The sequence below is a fragment of the Aspergillus bombycis genome (assembly GCF_001792695.1).
Source record: "Aspergillus bombycis strain NRRL26010 chromosome Unknown contig00046, whole genome shotgun sequence".
In the NCBI taxonomy this organism is placed as follows: Eukaryota; Fungi; Ascomycota; class Eurotiomycetes; order Eurotiales; family Aspergillaceae; genus Aspergillus; species Aspergillus bombycis.
The window spans coordinates 1-25374 of NW_019170048.1; the positions used below are offsets into that span (position 1 = coordinate 1).

At 48.5% G+C, this 25374-nt stretch overlaps 8 protein-coding genes across 8 annotated transcripts; 4 read left to right on the forward strand and 4 right to left on the reverse strand.

Annotated features, from left to right (window-relative positions):
- Nucleotides 1–217: 217 nt before the first annotated feature.
- Nucleotides 218–7167, forward strand: ABOM_006616 (uncharacterized protein; the record flags this gene model as incomplete). Its single annotated transcript, XM_022533745.1, has 3 exons — nucleotides 218–227; nucleotides 423–6494; nucleotides 6596–7167. The coding sequence occupies 3 exons, from the start codon at nucleotides 218–220 to the stop codon at nucleotides 7165–7167; spliced, it is 6654 nt and encodes a 2217-aa protein (XP_022388791.1).
- Nucleotides 7168–8358: 1191 nt separating this feature from the next.
- ABOM_006617 (putative MFS multidrug transporter) lies at nucleotides 8359–9949 on the reverse strand (the record flags this gene model as incomplete). The annotated part of the gene is made up of 2 exons (XM_022533746.1): nucleotides 8359–9839; nucleotides 9904–9949. The coding sequence occupies 2 exons, from the start codon at nucleotides 9947–9949 to the stop codon at nucleotides 8359–8361; spliced, it is 1527 nt and encodes a 508-aa protein (XP_022388792.1).
- A 984-nt stretch (nucleotides 9950–10933) lies between these two features.
- Nucleotides 10934–11372, forward strand: ABOM_006618 (uncharacterized protein; the record flags this gene model as incomplete). Its single annotated transcript, XM_022533747.1, has 2 exons — nucleotides 10934–11149; nucleotides 11205–11372. 2 exons carry the CDS (start codon nucleotides 10934–10936, stop codon nucleotides 11370–11372), a joined length of 384 nt encoding a protein of 127 aa, XP_022388794.1.
- A 1665-nt stretch (nucleotides 11373–13037) lies between these two features.
- ABOM_006619 (uncharacterized protein) lies at nucleotides 13038–15644 on the forward strand (the record flags this gene model as incomplete). The annotated part of the gene is made up of 3 exons (XM_022533748.1): nucleotides 13038–13242; nucleotides 13572–14524; nucleotides 14604–15644. 3 exons carry the CDS (start codon nucleotides 13038–13040, stop codon nucleotides 15642–15644), a joined length of 2199 nt encoding a protein of 732 aa, XP_022388793.1.
- A 301-nt stretch (nucleotides 15645–15945) lies between these two features.
- Nucleotides 15946–16879, reverse strand: ABOM_006620 (uncharacterized protein; the record flags this gene model as incomplete). The annotated part of the gene is made up of 2 exons (XM_022533749.1): nucleotides 15946–16549; nucleotides 16599–16879. 2 exons carry the CDS (start codon nucleotides 16877–16879, stop codon nucleotides 15946–15948), a joined length of 885 nt encoding a protein of 294 aa, XP_022388840.1.
- Nucleotides 16880–17424: 545 nt separating this feature from the next.
- ABOM_006621 (ketopantoate reductase family protein) lies at nucleotides 17425–18646 on the reverse strand (the record flags this gene model as incomplete). Its single annotated transcript, XM_022533750.1, has 3 exons — nucleotides 17425–17658; nucleotides 17732–18381; nucleotides 18454–18646. 3 exons carry the CDS (start codon nucleotides 18644–18646, stop codon nucleotides 17425–17427), a joined length of 1077 nt encoding a protein of 358 aa, XP_022388839.1.
- A 1069-nt stretch (nucleotides 18647–19715) lies between these two features.
- Nucleotides 19716–21226, reverse strand: ABOM_006622 (flavin monoamine oxidase family protein; the record flags this gene model as incomplete). The annotated part of the gene is made up of 3 exons (XM_022533751.1): nucleotides 19716–20476; nucleotides 20534–20834; nucleotides 20909–21226. 3 exons carry the CDS (start codon nucleotides 21224–21226, stop codon nucleotides 19716–19718), a joined length of 1380 nt encoding a protein of 459 aa, XP_022388842.1.
- A 619-nt stretch (nucleotides 21227–21845) lies between these two features.
- Nucleotides 21846–23013, forward strand: ABOM_006623 (uncharacterized protein; the record flags this gene model as incomplete). The annotated part of the gene is made up of 3 exons (XM_022533752.1): nucleotides 21846–22201; nucleotides 22276–22597; nucleotides 22657–23013. The coding sequence occupies 3 exons, from the start codon at nucleotides 21846–21848 to the stop codon at nucleotides 23011–23013; spliced, it is 1035 nt and encodes a 344-aa protein (XP_022388841.1).
- Between the last annotated feature and the right edge of the window lie 2361 nt (nucleotides 23014–25374).

Below are 25374 nucleotides of genomic sequence, written 5' to 3' on the forward strand. Positions count from 1 at the left end.
ATTGACTGTTATATTATATTTCAGTATTTATAGATTTCTATACAAAAACTATATAGAACTTGAAATTATAACTAATAATTTAAAAATAATAAATTAACTATTATGTGACTGTAGAACTGATTTTTGTTTTGTTTAAACTATCAGTAACTATTAAAAACTATCCGAAACTACTGATGAATTAGTCAGCAACCTAACGTTGCCAACCCGCCTATCCACTATGTACCATGGTATGGCAATAATGCCAGCAAAATCCTCTTATCATCATATGCGCCCACATCTCCAAGAATGAAATATCATCGCACCTGTAGCCAGACTCGCACATCTCCGTCTCCATTCTAGCAAAGCTGTAACTATATTGACCCAAAGCTTCAGCCATACGTTCATTCCATTTTGGAATTCTCTCCTTCAAACTCGAATCGTAGTGGTAGCTGTGATTTCCCTGGTTAATGGTCTGCTCAGCATACTTGTCCGCGAGAACAGCATTCTTGAGGTGTACCTGTACGAGCTATACATCGGTGGTGTGGGAGTCAACTGCGGCTACCAGAACAAGCCAGAACTGACGCGTAATCGCTTCCTCGAGGTCAATCCTTTCCATAAGGGACGGCTGTACTCGACTGGGGACCTGGCTCGTTTTATAACACCGAAAAAGCTGAACATGGTGGGCCGCGTCGACTATCAAGTCAAGGTGCGAGGGTACCGAATTGAACTTGGGGATGTTGCGTCGGCTATAACCGAACACGAGGACGTTTCCGCTGCTGTAGTTGTCAGCCGGAATGATCAACTTGTCGCCTACTATGTGCTCCAGAACAGGGATGAAAGTAGGTCATCCACATCGTCGCTGGGCGGCCTTCTTCATGTATGGCTGTCGAAACGCCGACCATCGCATATGATACCTGCATTTTTCGTCGAAATGGAATACTTTCCAATGACTCCCAATGGCAAAATCGATCGAAAGGCGTTGCCAGATCCTACTTCAGTGGGAGCAACGAGAGTGGCATCGAACAAGCCTGAGACAGACACTGAGCAGCGTGTACTGACCGTTTGGGTGCGGGTGCTTGGTCACGACCGCATCGGAATCAATGACAGCTTTTACCAGGTAGGTTGCAATTCCATCCGGCTTATTCGCGTTAAGAAGGAGCTCGAAAAAGCATTCAAGAGGCGTGTGCTGGCGGCGAAATTATTCGAACACTTCACTGTCAAGACCTTGGCGGCTTATCTTGAAGGAACTAGTTCAAGTGGCACCACAGAAAAAGAGGTCCCGCCAGTCCAATCGCTATTGAGGCAACAGAAATACCACGACGGAAGCAATCATGACCTGAACAGGGGGCATGAAAATACACACCGCGAGGATATTGCCATAGTCTCCATGGCATGTAGACTACCAGGTAGTATCACCAACCCAGAGGAGCACTGGGAGCTACTCGAAACTGGTGGCGACGCAATTACCGATATTCCCAAAGCCCGTTGGGATGCCAACCAGTTATATGATGCTGACCCAGACTCACCTGGTAGGTCTTATTGTCGCGAAGGTGGTTTCATCGACATCCAATCATTCGACGCGTCATTCTTTGGAGTGTCACCTCGAGAGGCCCAAGCTATGGACCCAGCGCAGCAGGTCATGCTGGAAACATGCTGGGAAGGCCTCGAACGTGCCGGATATCCCATGCAACGACTGTGTGGCAGCCAGACGGGGGTTTTCATCGGCCATGCTCCTGTTGCTGCTCATAATTCCTCCACCCCAGGTCAGAGGGGGCTCAATGGGTACACAGTAACCGGCTCACATAGTGCTATCCTTTCCGGCCGTGTATCGTACTTTCTAGGCCTAGAAGGCCCGTCGCTTACGGTCGATACGGCATGCTCATCATCACTTGTCCCCACTCACTTAGCATGCACAGCTCTACAAAACGGGGAGTGCGAAATAGCGCTGGCCGGCGGTGTCACGATCATGCTCTCCCCAGATCTTCACGTAGAGTTTAGTCGGCTTGGGGGTTTATCGCGTGATGGGCGCTGTCGGGCATTTGCAGCAGATGCTGAAGGTACAGGATTCAGCGACGGTGCCACCGTGATAGTGTTGAAGAGACTGTCCGATGCCCAGCGTGATGGCGATACGATTCATGCCATCATACGCGGCAGTGTTGTCAACCACGGCGGACGAAGCGCCGCCAGCCTCACCACCCCCAGCGGCCCCGCCCAGGAGCGCCTGATACGTACGGCTCTTCACAGGTCTGGATTGACGCCGAACGAAATCAATTACATCGAAGCTCATGGGACCGCAACGAAGCTAGGAGACCCAATCGAAGGCACAGCTCTGGCCGAGGTTTTTCGCGGCCGGCCCCCTTCGAAGGAGCCCCTGTTAGTAGGCTCGTCAAAGTCTAACATCGGCCATACTCAGGCTGCAGCTGGCTTGGCTGGTGTGCTGAAGGTTGTGCTCGCCATGCAGCATAGCATGCTTCCTCGAACTCTACATATCAATGAGCCAACTCCACTAGTCGACTGGAAGAATTCTAACATGGGGCTTGTATTGGAGAATCGACCATGTCCACCCGCTTCTCAGAAGCCACGTCGCGCTGGAGTTAGCGCGTTTGGCCTCGGAGGAACAAATGCCCACATTAGTATTGAAGAGGCACCACAGCCGTCAACGAATGCCGATCAGAGACAGCAGCATCCCGTTTCCCACGCTCAACTACCATTCCTGATATCAGGTAAGACGGATATAGCGTTGCGCCAGCAAGCTGGGAAGTTGTATTGGCACATAAAAGCCATGAGTTCAAGTGATGACGGCCAATGCCTCGAGGACATATCGTACTCGCTCGCAACGACGCGCTCACATCATTGTCGTCGCTTGGCATTGATAGCACAAGATAGAAGGGATCTACTAGAGAAACTAGCTTTCTGTTCAGCTGATACTCCTAACAATGTGCCGCCTCAGTCCGGTATATTGAGTAATACGGGTGGCAACCATGACCATGAGCCGCGCCTAGCGATGCTGTTTACCGGCCAGGGAAGCCAGCGACCGGGCATGGGCAGAAACCTTTACCGCATGTTTCCCAAATTCCAAGAATCCCTGGACGACATCGCTGCGCACTTTTTCAACCTGGAACCGCCGCTTCTTGATGTAATGTGGGCTGATCATGGCAGCGATCTGGCTGGGCTATTAAGTCGCACAGATTACGCTCAGCCTGCCATTTTCGCACTGGAGGTCGCACTATGGCGGCTGTGGGAAAGCTGGGGTGTTTATCCACTAGCAGTACTAGGTCACAGCGTGGGTGAAATTGCAGCCATTCATGCTGCCGGTGTCTTGGGCCTGTCTGATGCCTGTCGCCTCGTAGGAGCGCGTGGTCGGCTCATGCAAGCCCTCAGAACACGACAAGGTGGCATGGTGGTCCTGGAGGCCACCGCCAAAGAGGCCATCGGAGTCATATCTGAATTAGGTCTGTCTAACAAGGTCGACGTTGCTGGTCACAACACGCCAACGCAGACTGTCATCTCTGGTGATGTTGATGCTCTTGGGTGTGTATCAGCTCATTTCGCAAACGACCTTGGCTGCCGGGTCAAGACGCTGGATGTGTCGCACGCATTCCACTCGTTCCATATGGATGGAATGCTTCCCATGTTTCGAGCCGTGATCGAGACCTTACGATTCCACCCACCCAAGCTTTCAGTTGTCAGTAGCGTCACTGGCAAATTAGCGCATGCAGGGCAGCTGGAACAACCAGAATACTGGGTCCAACAGGTACGTATGGCTGTTCGCTTCAGCGAAGGCACTCAGGTGCTCTACGATGAAATAGGTATCAACACATTCCTTGAGTTGGGTGCTCGACCAGTTTTACTTGGCCTGGCTGCAACTTGTCTTACGGAAAGCGGTGAAGACGACAACATCCCGCTTGTCTTTTTACCGTCTCTAAAGGCTGAAACAGAAGATGATATCATTACCATGCAACGCAGCCTTGCTGGACTTCACGTTCAAAGTGTGCCTGTCGATTGGCTTACCTACTTCAAACCATTCGCCTGCCGACGGGTTCAGTTGCCAACATATAGCTTTCAGCGGGTGCATGTCAACTCAGTTGGACCGTCAAGATCAGTAACGACTAGTGCCGCGAGGGTTTCTGCTATTGAATGCAAAAATAGACAATGCGCAAATGGTGATCTTCCTAGCTGTGATAACCGGTTTCAGTTCGAAATCAGATGGCAATACATTGATAGGGGACAACCAGCAACTGATGCCGGCGGTACCTCCTGGGGTCTATTATGTGCAGGTGGAGACCCTAGCTCGACATCAAAAGTTAAATTAGCCCTAGTACAGGCCGGTGTCCGGTTTGTTGAGGTCCAGAAACTTGAGGACTGCAAACACTTAGACGGGTTGTTATGCCTCTGGAATCAGTCCTCCAACCCCGATATTCCCTTTGAGGCTAATACCTTCATTGCGAAAGCTCTAAGCCAGTTACAGTCTGCAGCTAGGTTGACCTTCATGCCGTCCTTAATTTGGGTAACTCATAATGCGGCTAGTATCAGTGCCAAGGGCGCTTATACTAATGGCACCATAAGCAATGGATTGAACAGGGAAGAATGCAAGCGAAGTGGCCTAAGCGCCGCTCCACTATGGGGACTGATGCGTACCGCGAGAACGGAGCATCCTGAACTACGGCTCCGCCTGATCGATTTAGACGAGAGACAAGAGTCTCTCAACAACCTGGCAGCCGTGCTAGGGCTATCAGAAGAGGAACCCGAATGCGCCGTGAGAAGCGGTAAAATCTTTGTGCCCCGGATAGTCCGCCCAGATGTGCCACAGGCGGTTGCAGCGCAACACCAACAACCTCTTATGCAACAAAACGGCGCAGTGTTGTTAACTGGTGGCATGGGTGGAATTGGTAAGCAAGTGGCCAAATGGCTAGTTTCCACTCACTATGTCCGTGACTTGGTTCTTATATCTCGTCGAGGCATGGACGCTCCCGGTGCAGAGACATTCGTTAAACAACTAAGTCAGTTGGGCGCTACAGCTAGCGTGATTGCTTGCGATGTTGGTGACTTCAATAGTTTGAAGTCGGCATTGGCGATCTTCAACCAGGATCGCCCACTCCTTGGCGTTATTCATACGGCCGGCGTGGTTGACAATGGTGTCCTCTCCACCATGACCGCCCAGCGCTGTGCTACAACGTTTCGACCAAAAGTGAATGGTGCATGGAATTTGCACCTGCTTACCCAACATATGAAGTTGGACTTCTTCATGATGTTCTCGTCGATTTCTGGTGTCATGGGAATGCCTGGTCTTGGGAATTACGCCGCTGCCAACACCTTTCTTGATGCACTCGCATATTGGCGTCAGGCTCAGCATTTTCCGGCCACTTCTGTCGCGTATGGTGTTTGGGCTGGGGATGGGATGGCCTTGGAGCTGACAGGAAGAACGACCCTTGCACATCTAGCTAAATTTGGCCTCGACGCACTCATTCCTGAGGATGGGCTAAAGTTACTATGGCAGGCACTTAGCAGTGCTCGTCCGCTTACCGTGGGTGCAGCACTCGATCTTGAACGTCTGCGAGCATATTTCCTGGGGGATGGTGTCCTAGACGGAGGCGAGGTTCCACCATTATATCGCTTGTTGTTGCAACCGCAAGAGGGCTATGAATGTAGAGGTATGGGGAGCAACACAACACAAAACACAGAAGGCAGGGATTTGCTCCAGGTACTGAGCATAGCGGACCCTAGTCAGCATGCGGCCACTGTGTTACATATGGTTCGAGAGACGGTAGCCAACGCATTGGGATACGCGTCAGCCGAGGAGGTGGATGTGAACGTGCGACTACAGGATATTGGTTTCGACTCATTGACAGCCGTGCTAATGCGGAACCAGCTGGCCAAGTTAACAAAACTCAAAACACTCTCTGCCAGCTCAATTACATGGAACTATCCAAATTTGAGAGCGCTCAGTACGTTTTTGTTGACCCAGATACAATCACAGATGCATGGACAGAATGACAGGCCAGGTATAGCTGCTCCGGAGAAAAAAGGATTAAATGGCACTGCACACACACCAGGAACCACACTCGACATGTCAGTAGCTAACAGCGGGTGCCTTGAGCCTTGCTTTGCATTCGATAATAAAGGAGACATTCAACGACCTGATGCTGTCTTTATAACTGGCGCCACTGGGTTCGTCGGATCATTTATCCTGAGTGAGCTCCTTCAGCTGGGCATTCAAGCTCACTGTCTCGTCCGTGCCAAGGATATTGACCACGGTCAACAACGACTTATAAGCGCACTGAACAGCTATGATCTCTGGAAGCCGGAATATACCTCGCTGCTTCACCCAATACCAGGAGATGCAGCACAACCGTTTTTTGGGCTATCACAGTCGGCGTTTGATAAGTTGGCTAGCTCTGTCCACGCTATCTGCCACTGCAGCGCCCTTGTTGACTGGATGCGGCCACTACAAGACTACATCGGACCAAACATAACCAGCGCACACGAGGTCCTACGTCTAGCGTCGCGCGGCCATGGTAAGGCAGCCCACTTTATATCCACTCTCGCAACCTTGCCCTTGCACCAAGGATATGAGATACCCACCCATGATCGGGAGTTTGGCTACTCTATGTCGAAGTACGCATGGTGGCGGCGGCAAGATGGCGCGGGGCAAAGGCCTCGGTTTACCGCGTACCCTTTGTGACTGCGTCCGCAGCGACTGGTCACTTCCGACTTGACCGTGGGGACTTTCTACACAATCTTATTGTAGGAAGCCTCGAGATGGGCGCTTTCCCATCTCTAAATGCCAATCTTTCCGTTGTGCAGCCAGTCGACTACTTGTGCAAAACTATCGCCACCCTGATGGTCGAGGATCGGTCTCAGATAGGTCATGACTTTGACTTTGTCAACAAGAACGCAGTCAGTTCTGACTACTTCTTCCGGCTGATGGGTGGTGAGAGGTGTGAACATATTCCCTTTGTATCATGGCGGACCAGGGCCCTGGACTATGCGGCAGCGTACCCAGCGAGCTCCTTAGCACGCATTGCGGCTGTAGTTGACGGTCTTGTCGATGCAGAAGCAGTATCTTCCATGCTGAAGGGCGCAACTGCTGGAGAGCATGTCCTTGGTGGTGATGCATATCCCGCCCCTATCGTGGATGAAGAATTGGTCCAGAGGTATAGAGATCGGATTATGACGAGCCATCAATAAACGTGCCTATTTGCGAGATGAGACATGGCACGCGGCTGAATATGAAGTGGAGGGACAGCATGATATCTTAAGCACGCTATATCGTGGTCATCATAATTCTTGGTTGAAATTGAATGGTTGCTACGGTGTACTTAACTAAACTAGCCAAGCCGAGAACAACAAAAGGATTGTGGGACCGTTTAGGCGGCCGGATCATCTAACCAGCCGGCCCAATCAGGGCTGCTGGCCAGAATCCTCCTCCAACGTAATATCCATTATGTATATCCACATAGTCCTGAAAGAGCTTTCCTGCCTGCATTGACTATGTTAGCAACACTCTAGTTAATGTCGGTCTTGCTATGTTAGTCACGGACTTAAAATACTATAGTCAGAGCAACCGTAAGGCCACCATACACACAGGCTTGTCATTGCTGCTCGTTTTGTCCTCGGTCTGACAATTACTAGTAACCCGATCCACCACCTGGTAGCTCCCTGATTTGGAGAAGGCCAAGCCTCTCTACATTCCAGAGAGTATCGGTTTATTGTTTTGCTGATTCTGAAAGCTTGTCAGAAATGATGATAGAATCCACCGTCTGAGCTTGACCGCTTTAGTTGCTCCCTTTTTACCGAGGCTTCGCCAGGAGCTAACCTAAAAGGGTTTAGTTGGATGTCCAAATGCATCCTTTAGACATCCTTTTCAACCCGACCCTAGAATAGTACTCGACCACTTCGCCGTTTCGTCGTCTCAATGATTCCCATACACGTCAAGGAATCGAGTAGATCATACAAATAAAAACCGTGAGAGTGGTCAGATAATTACTAGTCAAAATTAGTTTATATAGAGACGAGTGCTTTCTTAGTACAGATATATATATTGGTACTGTACACCACTTGAGTAATCCTACAAAAGAATAGCACATCTATGTAAAAATACATGGTTGCATAAAAAGCGCGAATCAACAATAAATTTCATTTGGACAACCTACTGCTATTCTCCGCAAATAATATGATCATGCTACACGAGCCTTGGCGATGGGAAAGTACTTGTCGAAGAAACAGGGCCTCCTAGAACCGAGACCAGAGAGAGTCAAGCAAGGGGAGAGCAATTCATAGCGAGCCTAATACCGAAGAATAGCACACTATGCCCACATACCCCGGAGTATGCAATCGGTGGCAATCAAGGCCAAATAAAGTGAGGATTAGTGAGAGCGATCACATATTGGCTGTCTCGACGCTGCCACTTCGCCTGTCAATAATAGCCTCTCTCATAAATGGGCTTTGAGACCTGATGACCGCCCCCCATCGGAGCATCACGAGCGGGGTTGCAGCCAGCGCCAACGATACGAATGCAAGAACTGAACTAGCCCATTGAAACCCAAGGTCTGTGTACATGGCTGTAGTGGCGAGCGGAAGGAAAGCGATGGCAACATTCTCCACAAGGCCAACCGCCCCAAGAGCGCTGACCGCATACTTACTATACGCGTCTATCAAGTAGTTTGCATTGCCTATGATAACAGCAGTGGATCCGAAGCCCACCATGGCTAGGCCAACTGTCGGTGCTATCCAATGTATGGAGGAGTATGAAGTCCATCCATACACAAACATCCCTCCGGTGACCCCAAAGAAGCCCCCGATGATCGATGGGTATAGCCTGGCTTCGGGGATGGGTACGCCGGGTGTCTCGACATTCCGGGCAGCGGAGTCATGATACCAATGATTGGTAGATATGCAGAGTACACAGCCGAGGATTTCGCCTATCACAATAGCACCTTGTACATACCCTGCCTTGACCGCATCCCAGCCGTAAAGTTCTGCATAGACCTGTTCGACGGACTGGGTAAAGAGATAAATCGTTCCGAGGCTGAACGCTGCCCAAAGAGCAGCGACAAAAACCACCCATTCTGTAAGAAGCATGTATAATGGTCGCTTCATGCTTTTGATGACGAGTTGGGACAATGGCGTACGGTCTAGCTCTAGTTCTGCTGCTGTGTACGCGTTCTTGCCGTCTGAACGGAGGGATTTGGCCTTAGCTTGGAGAATCGCTGATCCTCGAGATTCGGAAAGGCCGAGAGCAAAAATTGGGAGCACTGCTGCGGTCCATATTGTTTCCATGTGGCCTGTCCAGCGCCAAGGGAGGAACTGTAGTATGGACGCGCCGACGACTGGGCCTATGCTTGTTGAGGAAAGATATACAGTGACGTAGAGACTGATCGGGATACTTCTGGCTCGATCCCCGTGGAAAACATTCGATGCTATGCTAGCAACTGCATCGCTCATGAGTGGAACACATCCGCCACTGAAGAAACGAACAACGATCAACGTTGCATAGTTATGGGCAAACCCCACTGGGACCAGGAGACAAGCGAAAACGAAGTAGGTGCCGAGAAGTACGGGCCGAACTCCGAAATCCTCCATGATAGGGAATAAGATCAGCGGACACAAAGCAGCCCCTAAGCCCCAGGAAGTGGTTAGCCAGTAGGAATTTGGGAATGTCGCATCAGAAATATGGAATTCTTCACTGATATCCTGGTGGGCAACAGATAGGATCGTTCCGTTCATCGAGCAAACAAAACTCGCGAGGAGACCTAGTCCAGTCGCCCACCACTTCTTCCACAGAGGCCAGTTGAAAGGATCCTGTGGATCATCTGGTCCATTCCAGCTGACTATTGTAACATCTGCACTATATGTCGGCCCTGTATTTCTATACTCAGTAGGTTAAGCGACGTAAGAAATATATCGTCTATGGGGCTGACGAACCTTCCGGTACAGAGTCCGAACGCTTGACTAATTGAATACCATTCATACCGAATGGCCTTGGCGATTTCCCTGGTGTTAAAGGAATCTTGATATATCGCTGTACCTATACCCTCGTACAATATCCTATAGGGTTCAATGACATACGGTGAAACAGATCACTGCTAAGTGTCAATTGGAAGGGAAGATTAGCAGCTCTGCACCGAGAATAATAGTACTGAGCTAGCAAGAATGGTCAACGAGAGTTATATCAAGAGTCTCTCGGCAGATCCTTATATTCATGAGCCTGGAGTGGACTCCGGAATACCCAAACAGGCAATCGTCCCAAATAGGCAAGTGGCCTAAACGGGTAAGGGTGATCTCGGATCGGCATTCACGATTAATCCGGATGGATTGTCATGGTTGCAGAGCATCGATAATCGAGCCTTCCTTGGCCAGACTCGCTCAATTCGTACGCTTGTCACCTACTGAATAGAATGAGGGAATTCCAGCTCTCTTGGCAACCGGTGTTTTCCCTGTCTAAAAAACCAGTCAGACGGTCGAGGACCCGCCGGCCTAATGCCAACCCGCACCAACTCGAATTTATCGTAGAGCATCCGGCCCAGGACCGGCCCTCTAAACAGTCAGTAAAAGATAATCTATGTTCTCTTGATCAAAAATCCAATGATTCTTCTACAAGGTCTAGTATAAGCATTCTTGAATTGAAGTCAAGTCAAGGAGCCACTACGGAGCGCCCCCCGTATCCACGCGACAGCATAAATCAATGCATACCCGGCCATTTGTCCACGTCTCCGGCCGAATGCGAAGCTGAAAAGGCTGCGTCCAGTCTACCTAGCCTCAATGCTCAATGTGAAGAATTGTTCATTTCCACCTCAATACCATCCGGTGTCTTATACAGTACTCTTGGTCAGCGGTACTACAATGCCCTTGAACGATGTATGTCCACTCTAAGTCTACTCATGCATGGCTCGCTAATTCAGGCCTGAAAGATAACATGGAATTTTGCCGAATCCCACTAACATCTGACTTCAAAATGAACCCCTTCCAGTACCGAGAAAGCTCGGTTCCCAAACCTATGTTCCTCGTCCATGCGGTGATGGCTTTAGCTGGTCACCATGTCGAAAGCACATCCACCGACACCCATCGTCATGCCGCACTTCAGTCACTCCGCCAGAACCTTGACAGGTACAACAGTACAACACATAGAGAATCTATCCTTGATACCATTATCATCCTGTTTTCACTAGATGTTAGTCGCGTCTTCACATACGTTGAGTAAGCACCTCATTGACTCGGGATTCTAGGAAACCCAGTCTGCCCTCGGAACTTGGCGAACCCATCTCCTGGGAGCATACGGCCTTTTCGAAGCTTGCGGCGGCATTGAGAAGTGGGCCACCTCCGCTAGGACACAAGTGCAAATAGGAATACTGTTATGGTACTTGAAACCCGCCTTCTTCCTTAACGAACTGTAGCTGACTGGCCAGGTGGGATGCGATCACAAGTCTGGTCAACAGGGAAGATTGTGTGCTCCCTTATGCTTATTTTGAAACCCTTATGTCAAGGTACAACGGCCAAGAGTGGGACTTTTTTCGTCTATGCGGATGCCCACTCAGTCTCGTGAAGGTAGTGATGCAACTAGCACGATTAGCTGCAGAACAGCGAAGGTCGTCCTTCAACCAGTACGCTACGTTTGGTACGACGCTCCTATCCGCACTTGAAAAATCACTTGAGTCGTGGTATCATGTTTCGCCAGCTACCGCTTTTCACAACGAAGAGAGCATGCAGCAAGATGTAGATAATATGCACTGCGCTGAAGCTTGGAGAAATGGGCTTCTCCTTTATCTATATAGGGTGTTCCGATGGATGCCCGGGTGTAGTGTCCCGGTTCATATCTTGTACCGCGCAAGAACCATAATGGACCATGTCTTTGCCTGCCGCGACGAATGCATGATCTCTAGACAGGCCTTGCTGCCGCTCTTCTTTGCTGGATGTGAATTGCAAGACCCCTCATCGCAGAGGAAGATATTACATCTCTGTGCGTCTTGGAATGATAGGACAAGATACCACATGTTCAACACCACCATACCACTACTAGAAGCGGTTTGGGCTGAGCAAAAGACAAACGGCTTCGGGAATGTTTGGTGGGGGCAGATCATTGACAGGCAGCACTCATCCGATAGCCATTCTCCTCTGCAGGTGCGGATTTGCTTTGGCTAGCCAGGGCATCTTCTTCTGTCATGTCCTTTCGTAACGGTCATTTTTCTGATGACAATCTAATTTGGAGTTACTATGTTTTCTTGATATATTTATCCATGCCAAACTGCCCACAGACTGGTATTGTGTAAATCTATAAAGTGCTCTAACACAGACAACTGCATTGGCGCACTATACGTATGGAGTAGCATTCTTCCTCTCTTGCACCATTAGCTCAATTGGGAACGTATAGGGCGCATCATTATTTTTACTAAAAATTTTCACTGAGCGCCACAGAATGGTTTGCCCTGACAATCCCGACATCAGCAAGGCCTCCGATATTGGCCTGTTCTGTATCATACACCAGCTCGGGATGAAGACCAGAGAGATTTATGGCTTGCTGGTAAGTACCAAACCAGACTGAATCTATGCAGGAAGCATCTCATCGGAAGAGTCTCGGCGTTGTCCAGAGTACCAGTCAAGATTTTATCAATACGAGATATAGATATCCATATAGCCTACCTGACAGTCTTTTCGTGAAGACCCTGTCACGAGGATGGTCTCATGCTGTGGATTATCTCCAAGAAAGAGCATCCCCAGTGTTTAGATAAGCTTGAGCGGGTGCTATGAGCCCCTCGGTTGGGAAGCTCGATACACAGTCGGTCGGGAGAAGATCCCGCCCGCTAAGTGGTAGAAATATCGTTGTTTATGGAGTAGGCTTAGATGGTCTACATGATCGCGAATCAATGGAATGAAGAGGATGATCTCTGGTTAGTCTATCTCAATATATGTATCTTGTATCCGCTTTTGCCTCGCTCAAATAATGTCATGGTTGGAAATGCAGGATACTATCCCTCTCCCAAGCTCGGCTCGGACTGCCGACGACTGCATGGGGTCGGGCCAGATGTGGAAGGCCAGTTCCGTTATCTCGGTACCCCCGCGCAATGGCCATCGCCCCCGCATACAAATCCTCATCCTCCACCGCCCCCAATTCCATTTCCATGGGGCATAATTCCCCCGGGTCACTGCTCTCCTGGAGTCTATCTGCATTGCTAGGAGGGTCTCTTGCATCTGCTACTTGCCACCGGGCATCGAGCACTTGTCGCTATGTCTCGCCCTACTTCATGTATGACCTGCCGTTCCCGAAAGGTAATCCATTAGCCTACACCTTTTTGGAACTGAAGTTAACTTTCTTCCACTAAAGGCCAAGTGCGATCGATTCCTTCCTCGGTGCTCTACATGCGTGAAACTTGACTGTCCATGCTTGTCCCCGAAACAAAATCCCGAAGTTGTATGGCTTCCCCCCCAAATTACAAGATCATTAGGTCATGGACACACCGTATCCGATCCAACGTTCGACCGTGTAGTCGGCTCCAGTGCCAGGCGGGGGACTCTGTTGTCAAGTAAGCTGGATTTCTTCCAATTACGCTCTCTAGTATACAATTGCAATTTGATCCCATTCTGATGCACGGTGGAAGGCGACGAATGCGCTCGACACATTGCACAAATTATTTCATCCACAACGGTATCCTCCGTGGATGACCTTCTGGCCCAAATTGATGCTAGAGGCAATGGCCTGTATGGAGAAACCTTCAGCCGTGGCCCCTTTGGGGTATTCCAGACCCGAGGTGCGGAACGGGGAGTGACCGGAGAGCACGAAAGTGTTGTAGACGACTGCCACTCATTAGGCGATCCCACAAAAGACCAAGATGGAATCCATACTCAACCTGAAAGTGCTCCTCTCCATGACTCATACTCAGTTTCGAATATTGATACAGAAAGTTTATTAATGGACCTTCCTACCGAGTCGTATCCGGATTTCATTCTAGATGCCCTTCTATGGAAAGATCAGGATCAGATTTTGTCTCGAGAAGGATATCAGACGTTGCTACCCGACGATCACCAACCGTCGTTACAAGATGTTGATGAGCTGCTCGTTGAGGACAGTACCCGTCTCACAGAAGAGTACTCTATGCCACCCTCAAATCGGTTTCTTTCCTCTGTTATCACATCCCCCACGATTGCATTTACCTCTCACTTTTCGGATCTGGACTTTCATTCTATCAGAGTTCTGCTGGATTGCTACCGAAATACTCTAGTGCCTTGCTTCCTTCCAGCTCAAAAATATGAGCAGTCACCTTGGGAGTTCCTGCACATCCCAAAGGTACACGAAGCACTTGGAGAGGTCATGGTTCGGGGAGACGCGGGAAATGCAAAGGCCAGCTTGCTATTCGCTGTCTTAAGTGCAAGCGCTTTCCATGCACACATACATATGTCTCCATCGGAACAGAAGTGGAGAACATGTGGTGGACAGTATCGAACCCTTGCAAAAGAACGGTTGGGACTCGCGTTGAAGGATCACTCGTCTGGCCACCAGAGTGAAAATATGGTTGATATTCTACTGGCGTTGACAAGTATGTTTACTCTTTGTGTACGTCCCCCCCCCCTTTTTTTCAGCTGCACCTATCTTTATTTTGCTAATTTTGCTAATTTTGCTTGGTCCCCCAAAGGTTGTCAGTGGCGATATTGATGAGGCATATATCTACCTTCGACAAATCAGCAGTTTGAGTATTGACTCCAGCATCCAGCAGAGCCACATCTCCGGCAGCCTGAGAGTATTGCAAACTATCATTTTCTATATTCGAACTTTGCAGGATAGCGTCGGAGTTTATAGCGGGGAAAAGCTCAATTCTATGCTATATTTACTTACGGACGAGCCTGCAGCAAAAGGCCATGCCAGGAGTATAAGTCCAGAATTCCAGGGAGGGCCTAATATCCCCGAAACGAACGATTCTTTTGCTTCGACAAATCCCTCTACACCGGCACAAGCGTCCTGCAATACCAACCACAACCAATCTACCTTTGAGCAGATATTCTCGCTTCCGACGTCTTTATTTCATTTGATATCCCGCACGACGAGACTAATACGTGAGATCGAGGGGTTTGATTGTCATGCAAATCAATTTACAGATGCCTCCGATATACCGCTGAACGATCGTGTTAGCCAATTGGAGGCCGAGATCTGGGATTGGAAGAAGACCTTCTCCAGCTTTGAGGGGCAAAGATTGATGAGAGAGCGCTTGAATTGTGCATTTGGACCCGAAATGTGCACTGCAGATTCACGGGCTGAGAGCCTCTCCTCTGAGCCTCCTCTGCGGGATTTCATTGAGGCAATGCACTCGGCTTTGCTTATTCATTTCTACCGCTCTGTCCGAAAGGTCGACGCATTGATGATACAATCTCTTGTTGAAAACACAATTGAGTCTTTGCAACGCTGTACGGATTCGAGGCGGAAATCGAATGACCCATCATCAAATATCTGTTGGCCATTATTCCTGGCAGGCTGTGAAGCTCTGAACTTCAACACTCGAAAGAAAGTGAGAGAGCTTTTGAATGGAGAAACGACCCGCACCGGGATGTGCATGTTCGAAAATGCAGCACATGCGCTGAGACTGGTCTGGTCGGCCCGGGACCAGGAGAACAACCGTAACATCAGTTGGTCGACAGTGCTGGAGAATAACGCTGTATTGGCCAGACTGACACTTAGTTAGGATATTGTTGATGATCAGAGAGATCTGAGTGACTGTCATATTGGTGTCAAGATGGTTTATTCGAAAATTTTCATGCACCTTCGCGCATGCTAATATCAATACACGGTGACCGACAATAGAGTAGATGTCCATTTGTTTGCCCAAGGTATATTTGCTCATGTTACATTGATCAAAGAGTGTGCATGGCAATGCAATACTATCGGGGTATAATGTGGCTAAACAATCATGGCCATAATTCCCAATATCAGGAGAGACGTTGGCCTCTTTCTAGCCCGATATCCTTAAAAACTTTTGGATCACCTTACAGTGAGAAGGCACCCCCACTCAATTCCATCTCGAGCTCCAATTCCGGCTGGAACTCACAGTACAGGACGGCAGGATCAGAGGCGCGGAATGTGTACTCGGCTGCTTCTTCACTCATCAACTTTTTTGGCGTTCCATTTGCCTCGGCTGCCTCGACCAGCAATTGGATTTGGCAACATCTTTCCATAAGCGTGAACAAGAATGCGGCTTCGTCAACCGTCTGCCCCACGGTCAGAAGCCCATGGTTCCTTAGGATTAGCGCTTTACCTTTGGGGCCTAGCGCTTGTGCCAGTTTCTCGGACTCCTCATCCTTGAATACAATGCCTCCAAAGTCGTCGTATACTGCTTGGGCATCGCCGAAGAAGGTGGCAGAGTCCTGAGTTATCATGTCCAGGCGCCTACCAAACACTGACCATGCTCGGCCGTATGTGGAATGCATGTGACAGGCTGCATGCACATCCGGTCGACGCTTATGGAGTGCAGAGTGGATAAGGAAGCCAGCGGCGTTGACAGGATGCTTATTGTTACCCCCAATCGCTTCCCCGGCCTCATTCACCAGTATCATATCTTGCGCTTTGAGAAGTGCAAAATGACGACCGAATCTATTACCCCGTTAGTATTTCCATAATCATATGGGGACTTAAGACGTACGGATTGGTCCAAAAAGCATTAGGATGCTCGGGGTCTCGAAGTGAGATGTGGCCGGCCAACCCTTCATCGTACCCTCGGCGCGCAAAGACTCTAAATGCGCCAGCCATATGTTCTAGCATCGCATGTCTTTGCGCCTCAACTGATGTGTATGACGGAATCCCACCCAACGTAGGGCCTCCTCTTGAAATAGCTTGCAGTGCCGCACTGGCTTCCTGTTGCCCTTCCGGCTCGACAGCAAGGACCGTGTCGATGCGCGAGGGAGCTATTAGTGTTTGTGACATTTTCACGGTCAAGTGTATTGGCGCCCTCAATAGATTAGTACAGCTGAGAATCAGTTATTCGCGTGAAAGTCGGATCTAAATTAGTAGCCTCACGAGCGATATTAGGAATTAAATAGCTAAAATTGTCATATCCGCCAGACGTAGTGACGAGGTTTCCCTGTTCTATCCCCAGCCTCCTTGGCAAGTCTAGGTAAGCAACCGCCGGTAGTGAATCGGGAAGGCATTCACCGACACGTCGGGAGTTGCCTTCCACTTGCGGGTACCACGCTGAAGGGTATGTGAAGGTCTCGTGACATCTGAAATCACCTTGACTTGGACTTCGAATCTATGCCTGAAAATCTATCTAGACTAAAACGAGACATTCTGAAATAGTTCTCTACCTTAATTTGCTGGATTGCGACTTCATTCGTTTGCATTTTTTTTATTCACCTATGTGTTTGTTGATTCTTTTTAAACTGGAAGTACAATATTCATTTGCTAAGGGACCGGTGCTCCTGTGCCCTTCAAAAGCGATGTTTGCAAAATTAAGACGCCATAATACTCTTCTAAAGACTTGGCTCCTCTACCGGCCTTGTGTGCACCTTGTGTTTGGGGAAGGACCTCTGTGTCAAATAATCGCCTCCTGGGGGAATTTCGAGCATCCCGAGCTTTTCCTTGGTTGCCCATTGCTTCGCCTTCAACAGATTGTAAAGCACGTTCAATGTAGGCATGGGCACTCCACTTGTGGTCCCAGCTGCCAAAGGCTCTCCGATAAGATTTTCGACCTCGATAAACTTACCCTGCATATCTGTTAGTATGTGTACCTCATCGATAAGGCCCAGGACTTCTGCAGAGCACCAGCAGCGGGAATACCTTGCGCATATCAACCAACATACTTGGCTGATAATACATCGTCAAAGGGTCGAGCTCGAGCATTCTATCGCACAGCTCTGCCGGCAGATTTACACCATGTACCCTTGCAGCGGCCCGTATTTCCTCCATTGCGGGCCTGACCAGAGTCTGGACCGCATGATCCGTGAGCCTGATCCGGCCTGTATCCATGTCCGTGAGGGTACAGATGGAATTCCAGCACGTATTGTAGACCAGCTTTTCCCACCGAGAGTGCTGTACATCTTCCACATATCGACACCGTGTCTCGCACTGGGCAGTATACATTCCCACAAATCGTTTGGCGGAGGCCACTTCCCGATCGCGACTTATATTGGGGTTGCGGAACGCGCCGAGAATCAGGACATCGACGTCATAGTGTTTGATTACACCAGGAGATTCTTCCTGGGACCCAATCATGCTGATGCCGGATAGGCAGACGTTGTTTGGGAAGCGCTCGAGAATTGGCCTTTCGATATTTAAGCCATTTTGGATTAGTAGAATGGCTGTATGCCCGGGCGTCACAGCGGGAGCTATCATGTCTGTGACTGTTGGTGGAATATCCGGCACATTTTTAGTCACTACGACAATGTAGTCCCAGGGAATATCAGTGATGGTCGGTATTTCTTTTAAAACTAATGGACAAAAGCTCCCATTAGCGAGTTCGAGTACAAAGACAGGGAAGTGAAATCTGTAAGTATGCTCACCTTCGCTGGGACGCCAGCCTTTGATCGGCCCGTGCTCACAGGAATCGATCTCAAATCCCTCTTGTAGTACCTTGGTATAGTTAGACCTCAGAACAGCAGCCACACGTCCAAGGCCGCTGGCCTCAATATTGAAAGCAACCATTGTTCCCACGCCTCCACTTCCGACGAGCAGAATCCGATTCAGATCGGGCATGTTGGGCAATGACTTGAGTGAGAACTGATCGTAAAACGGTGTTGGGTGAGAGCAGAGAAACGAGGATTAGTGAGGTGAGTGCAGAGTAAGAACTTTCCGAGAGTTACAAATGCCGATCCCTGGTGAATTCGTTCATATAAGCATGCCTATTGTATTCGACACGATAGCGTCTCTTGCACATATCCATAACGAGTCCATACAGTAAGAGGGGTCGAGCCAAAATGAAACTATCGGAGGGGACTGAACATCGGGGCCACCGCTCCAACATTAGGAAGGCCAACCCCGTCGGTAAACCGGTAAACCAACACCCGTCTCTGATCAATTTCTAGAAACTAGAAATACGAATCGTCCTGTCCACTGAAAGAGCCACCTAATCTGTCATAGTATTCGTGTGGTAATTTGGGCCATATCGAACGAACTTCGTGGTTACGGTGTATTAATGCCGGTGGCCATCTTTCATCGAGACGGTTAACTCAAAATTCCGAGATTATCCAAACGGGCTTTGAATGAACGTAGGATGTCGGATCGACGTCGCGATTGCCCAGCTGGGGGTTACAGTTCGCGAGCAATTCATGCAGGAGCATAACCGGAATAAAGAGCTCAACGTGCATTGCTCATGCTCGAAAGCGTAATCAATTTCCGTGTGCCAAAGGGTCTCTAAGTTGATGATTTGGGTTTACATTTTCCGAAGTGTCAGAGTTAATCTACTTCACTTGCAAACCAAATATGGTAGTCTGACCCCGTTGACTGTACTTACTCCTTGTTCATGATATTAAGCTTAGTGTACGACTAGTCAGTCTTTGTGATGAATGAAATTTTGTTGGAGGAAGTTCGGCGAGACGTAACTTGCAATTCTTAGATACAGTTGTTGTGATACGCGAAGTTAGGTTACTTATAAAGGTCTAGAAACGAGCTAGTAATAGAAGATTCAACGGGCCATCTAAGGGGCACCAAACAGAGCTCTTTTCAAGCAGTGCGATGTATCTATTCTGTGTCTTGTTGGGGCCTTCTTGGTTGCTCATAATAAGCCATCGCATATCGGAAACGGGGCAGTTGTCGTTGTAACATCTCACAACTTGGCTGTTGGTCCTTGCTTGAGAGCGTCAATGACCTCCTGCGCTCCGATCTCGCCGGAGCAAAGAGCGCCTTCCATGTATCCCTTCCACTCCCTTGAGTATTCTGTACCCACAAAGTGAAGGTTCCCAACAGGCTTGCCGTAGAATGCGGCATATTTTGTATAGTGCCCTAAGGCGTGGACGGGGGCCAATGCACCCTTGCTGTACCGTTCGTGCTGCCACACTTGCTCGAAGATCTCAAGAGGCCTCCAAAGCTCCGAATCTGGTTCTGCGTCGAAGATGGCCGCAAGCTGATTCAAAACCGCCGCGCGACGTTCATGTGGATACGAGTTTCCCCATTTCTCCCCAGGACGGCCATTGACAAAGCAAGTAAGAGAATAATAGCCGATCTCGTCAACACTACTATCACGAGCAATAGCAACTGGCCCTCCACCGTAGCTCACGAAAAATCCATTGAACCCTTTCTTTCTCCACCAAGGCGTGTTGTAGCAGACAATGGACTTGTTGTAGTGGCCCAAGACGGTGTTATTCGTGACATCCTGTACGGGGAGAGGAAGTTTGGGGAAGATATTTAAATCCTTATACAAGGTGCTAGGGATTGAGAGAATGCATTTGCGTGCAGTGTAGGTATTGCCAGTGGTTGTGGTCACCGTGACATGATCTTGGTGATCCTGGATTGACGCGACGGGTTCATTCAGACGAATGTCCTCCTCGCCAATTAGTTTGGCCAGACCATTCGGTACTTGTTGGGCACCTGGACAAGATGAGAGTTAATTAACCGCTAACGCGCGTGGCTCTTAACTTCATTCACCTTTTTCGAAACGCATGTAGTTTCCACCCGTGTGGTCGTCCGCACGCACCGAGAGGAGACCACCATTGGTCCGGCAGTAATCAATAAACCATGCAGCGGAGTATTGATCAATTTCCAGGCCGTGCATAGCCTTTGCCCATACGTTGACCATCGCCAGCGTTTTGGGCCCGGCGCCGAGTTTCAGAAGATATTGCTCGATTGTAACATTGTCATCCTCTGGGAGAGGTGGCTCGCTTCGCAGGGACTTGGCTTGAATATGATCGCGGATATATTCTAAATTCTTGGTTTCTTCTGGCGAAAACTAGCTCCGCGTTCATTGTTAGTTTCCCTTGAATCCAAGATTCTCCTTAGGATCTCCCAAGGCACTGTACCAACCTTAGGTGTAATCCCAAATGGAAACTCGAACCGCTCATCTCCGGAGAGCTGCATAACTGCCTTGCCTTCCAGTCGCTGCTTCGTTGTCTTCAGGCCGAATTGTCTAGCATACGCCGTGACCCGCTTTTGCAATTCATCATTGATCCAGGCAGCCCCAAGGTCTGCATATCCTCGCCCCGAGGCGAGTGGCACCGTCCAAACCTTTCCACCGACGCGATTGCGTGCCTCAACGACGACGACTTTCAGTCCCGCTTTCTTGGCGGAGTATGCAGCTTGCAAGCCAGACAATCCGGCACCGATGATAACAACGTCAAACATCTTGCTTGGGGACACTTCTGTTCTTTACTTTCGGCAACTAGTGGGCAAGAAAATGGCAGAAGAGAAGAAAAATAGAGGATAGTATATATGCCAGAAGAACTCATTTATTCCGTTTCACAAAAGATCTGAGCATGCAATGCGATTGTCGATCATCTAATAAGCGTTGTAGCGGCTCGGGAAGTAGTTGCCATAAAGAATCAAGTATCTGTCTTAGCAGATCATTGATCACTAAAAAAGGTCCCTTGTATAGCAATCTACCTACTTCTCGCGGACGATTTATGGTGTCGATGCGGGGTGGGACACTGAGTCGGAGGTTGCCTTCCCCGCGACACAAACTATCGACTTCTTATCATGACTCCTGTCTTCGGGCAACCCTTACCTTGCGCGCAAGGCAGCTTCCACCCAAATCGCCAAGATATCCTCCACTTACACGGGAGCCACATACTGTTTAGGCAAACGATTTACTCTAGAAATTGCCGGCCCCCTCGAGGTATAAAGAAATCAGGAGAAGATCTCAGGTTTCTCCGGGATAAATCAACAATCGCAAGTGCTAAACGTGAAGTCTACTCCGAGTACTACCAAGTGAGCATCGTGTCCGTGCTACGGCTTTCCAGAGATCATGGCTGTTGCAATCTCTCCTCCGCCAAAGGTTGTCGGCCCCCTGCAAAAGAAGCGGACCAAAGCTACCAAGCAGCTGCCCCAGTCGCTGGCTGACACAGCACGGCGAGTCGAGAGAACCACTTTCGATCCGAGGAAACATCTGAATTATACAACACCCGAGAAGGTGTACAGCATGAAGGATATTGGGCTGGAAGGCCGTGGCATCTCCGCCACTGCGCTCACAACACCCTTTAGCTTATTCACCGAAGAAGCCATCAATCAGATGCGGGCGGAGCTTTTTGACCCCGAGATCTTAGAAAACTACCACGTTTGCTCTGACTTTGCATCGAATATGCTCAAGGGATTTGGCCCGCAGTGAGTTTCTTTCGTTCGGCTTCCGTTGTATTTAAACCCATTAGACCCCAGTAGTAATGTGTTGATTATGCCAGGAGAGCACCATTCATACATGCTGTCTGGAATAGCCCAAAAGTGCTCGAAATCATGTCAAATTTACTGGGAATGGAGGTCGTTCCGGTCTTCGAGTATGAAGTTGGACATACTAATGTTTCTGTTAATTCCGAAAGCGACACGTCGAGTGATGTACAGACGCATTCCATACCAGAGGAAGATGAATCTGCCTTCTCCTGGCACTTTGACAGTGTGCCCTTTGTATGCGTCACGATGCTGTCTGACTGTACGGGGATGGTCGGTGGAGAGACTGCCGTCCGATTAGGCACAGACGAGGTGATGAAAGTGCGCGGACCTACGAAGGTATGCAAAACCCGTGCAACAGATAACATAATCCCAGTTCACGAGTTTTTATGTCATAGGGGTGCTCGGTTGTGATGCAAGGACGGTATATCGAACACCAGGCTCTCAAGGCACACGGGGGGGGCGAGCGAATCACAATGGTCACATCTTTTCGGCCAAAATCAGCTTTAGTCAAGGATGAGACAGTGCTGGTGGGCTTTCGTCCGATAAGCCATCTGCCAGAAATCTACAAGCAATACAGTGAATATCGGTTGGAGAATTTAGAAGAGCGCATAAGGCATCAAATAAGGAAGGTCCGCGAGCGCGAGCGCGCTCAGCTGATATTTGATACTGCGGCGATGAAGAATTTCTTGAGAGAGCAGAGAGAATATATCGACATCACTCTTGAAGAGCTGGTTGAGGATAGTGATAGCTGAAGGGTAGCCCTCCCAAAACGTCTTCGTTTAAGCACATATATGAATCCAGCTATCATGTCTTCTTAGGCGGACAATCCAGGACTTTATTTGAAATTTCCATGCGCTTTGCAATACGACTTGCGACCAAGCTTCCACTGAGCGGTATAATCCAGTAACACTATAAATAGACTCACCTGACGTTTTCAAATACCGGCTTCATGCAGATTAAGAGATATTCAAACACTCAAACCAAAGGTGCTTTGTCTATCTGAGATATGAGAATATTATACTTCCTAGATTTGACCAACATGATGAAAAAGAAGAAGAAGTGAAGTAACTGGGTTTCGGATATTATAAAAAGAATACTAATCAATAGTGTTGAAAAAAAAATAGCTTTTGGAAATAACAGAAAGGGATCCTAAAGGTATAGTGCAAAAACCCCACTGAACTTCAGCTCGACTTAAGCTCAATATATGCTGTACGACTTAAGCGTCATGATTATATCTATCAAGAAAATGCCGGGAGCCCTCCACTGAGCTAGGTTTTTAAGTACTTGCCTACATCAACAGTTTTCGCTCAGCGGCACTGACCACGCTGAGCGATATATTCAGCCGGTGTGTTAAATGGCTACCGACTAAACCAATACAGTGCCCTACGACACCAGTCTGCCCCTCCAAAAACTACGTATCGCGTTTTAAGTAATAGGACAAGCAAGACACACTATGCATTATACAGTTGATCTACGCTTGGTTCTATATTGAAACTTTCCGTAATTTGTTATGATATATAATGACACAGAACTTGGGAAAGACCAGTACTAGATTTATTGCTGACCTTGGTCTGTCAGCCTCTTTCTCTATAGTCAATATCCTGCGACAACAGTATTAGTATTATGAAAAATGGCGCCCCTGCCATTCTCTGTACAGAGATAACTTTACCTGTTATATATCAAAGAATACAATATCGATATCTAAAACACCTTTTGCCGCAAGATACAGTGAGTAAGCTGTCAAATATATATATTCTAATCTACTTATATTTGATACTTCTGGGGTGTCTCTAAAATTGAGTAGGGTAGCAGTCAAGTATCATCCTGTCTATGCTAGATGATCTATATAAGTATCTTCTCGATAGAAGTATTAGCAAGGTTCGTAAGAAATTAACTGGTTGAGAAAAAACAATCTGGCCAAAGGTGAAAGAGCGAAACCATGAATTACACAATAAATACGGCTATGATATACATACAGGGATTAGATAAAGAGGCTGGTCTTCTCCAGGTATAACATCAGTTCAGAGCCTAGATTTTATCGCGGCCATTGTTACCAGATACTGCCTGTGTATACCTAGGATGGAGTTCTTTATTTTTATATCTTTAAGGGTTCTATATATGCTGCGGCTTTTGAGAGCTTTATCGAATAATCATTTCTTACTGCGGGAGGTTTCTGACTCTAGATCAGTATTTCTATCGCCCAAGCCAACGGTTCTGTTCGTGGCACGAATCGAGACAAAGAGCAGCATTACTGTGAGATCTATTATTCGGACGAGACCAAGGGCATGCACGACCGAGTCCTATCGGATTATATCACGTTAGTACCGTCCATACCTCTTTAGCATCCATTGTGTTCGTCTTACTGAATCTTTTGTCTCTTGGACATAGCTGAGCGTCCCAAGAGGATGAGAATCTCCGAAAGGAGGGTCTCCGTGAAGGACAGCCCGTGCCGGACCCAGCCACGATCAAGGGCTTTATACGATTTTACATCTATTCTTCGAACGGAATGATCTCTTTGCGCCCTACAAAGTCGTCCGTATTGAATTTTGCCGAACGATTCTTCGGCGGCTTCACCCGTCTTACCAAGTCTACCTGATACGAGGGATACTAAGGATGTTTCCAAGGGTTGGAGATCTACTATCCGATTACTTTCCTGCGGATACTAAGTGCAAAAAGTGGATCTCGAAAGGGCTTGGTCAAGAAGAAGTTATCGAGGATATAAGAAGGGCGAAATATATGTTCACGTGCTGTGATCTTACCAACATTCTTGTGTCCCTATGGACCGACGACGATCTTATTTTTATCTACCCGAGGTACAGAGTGTAGTTCATATTCGCAATTCTTATCTACTGTTACACTAGAGCACTTATTAGCACATTTATACCTAACACCTCGAAGAAAAACGAACGTGGGCTCCGATATGCAGTACTTCAGGCGACCTGCTAGGCTAGGCATTACTTGAGCTAACGTGCAACAGGACATCGAGCTATATATATATTGCGGGATGGCTGGCGAGATCGAACTCTTCTTCTGTCTCAGTGAGAAATGGGTCAAGAACAACGAGAATCCGAAAAATACTGTATATGTCGCAAGCACCTACGTAAATCTTCCGA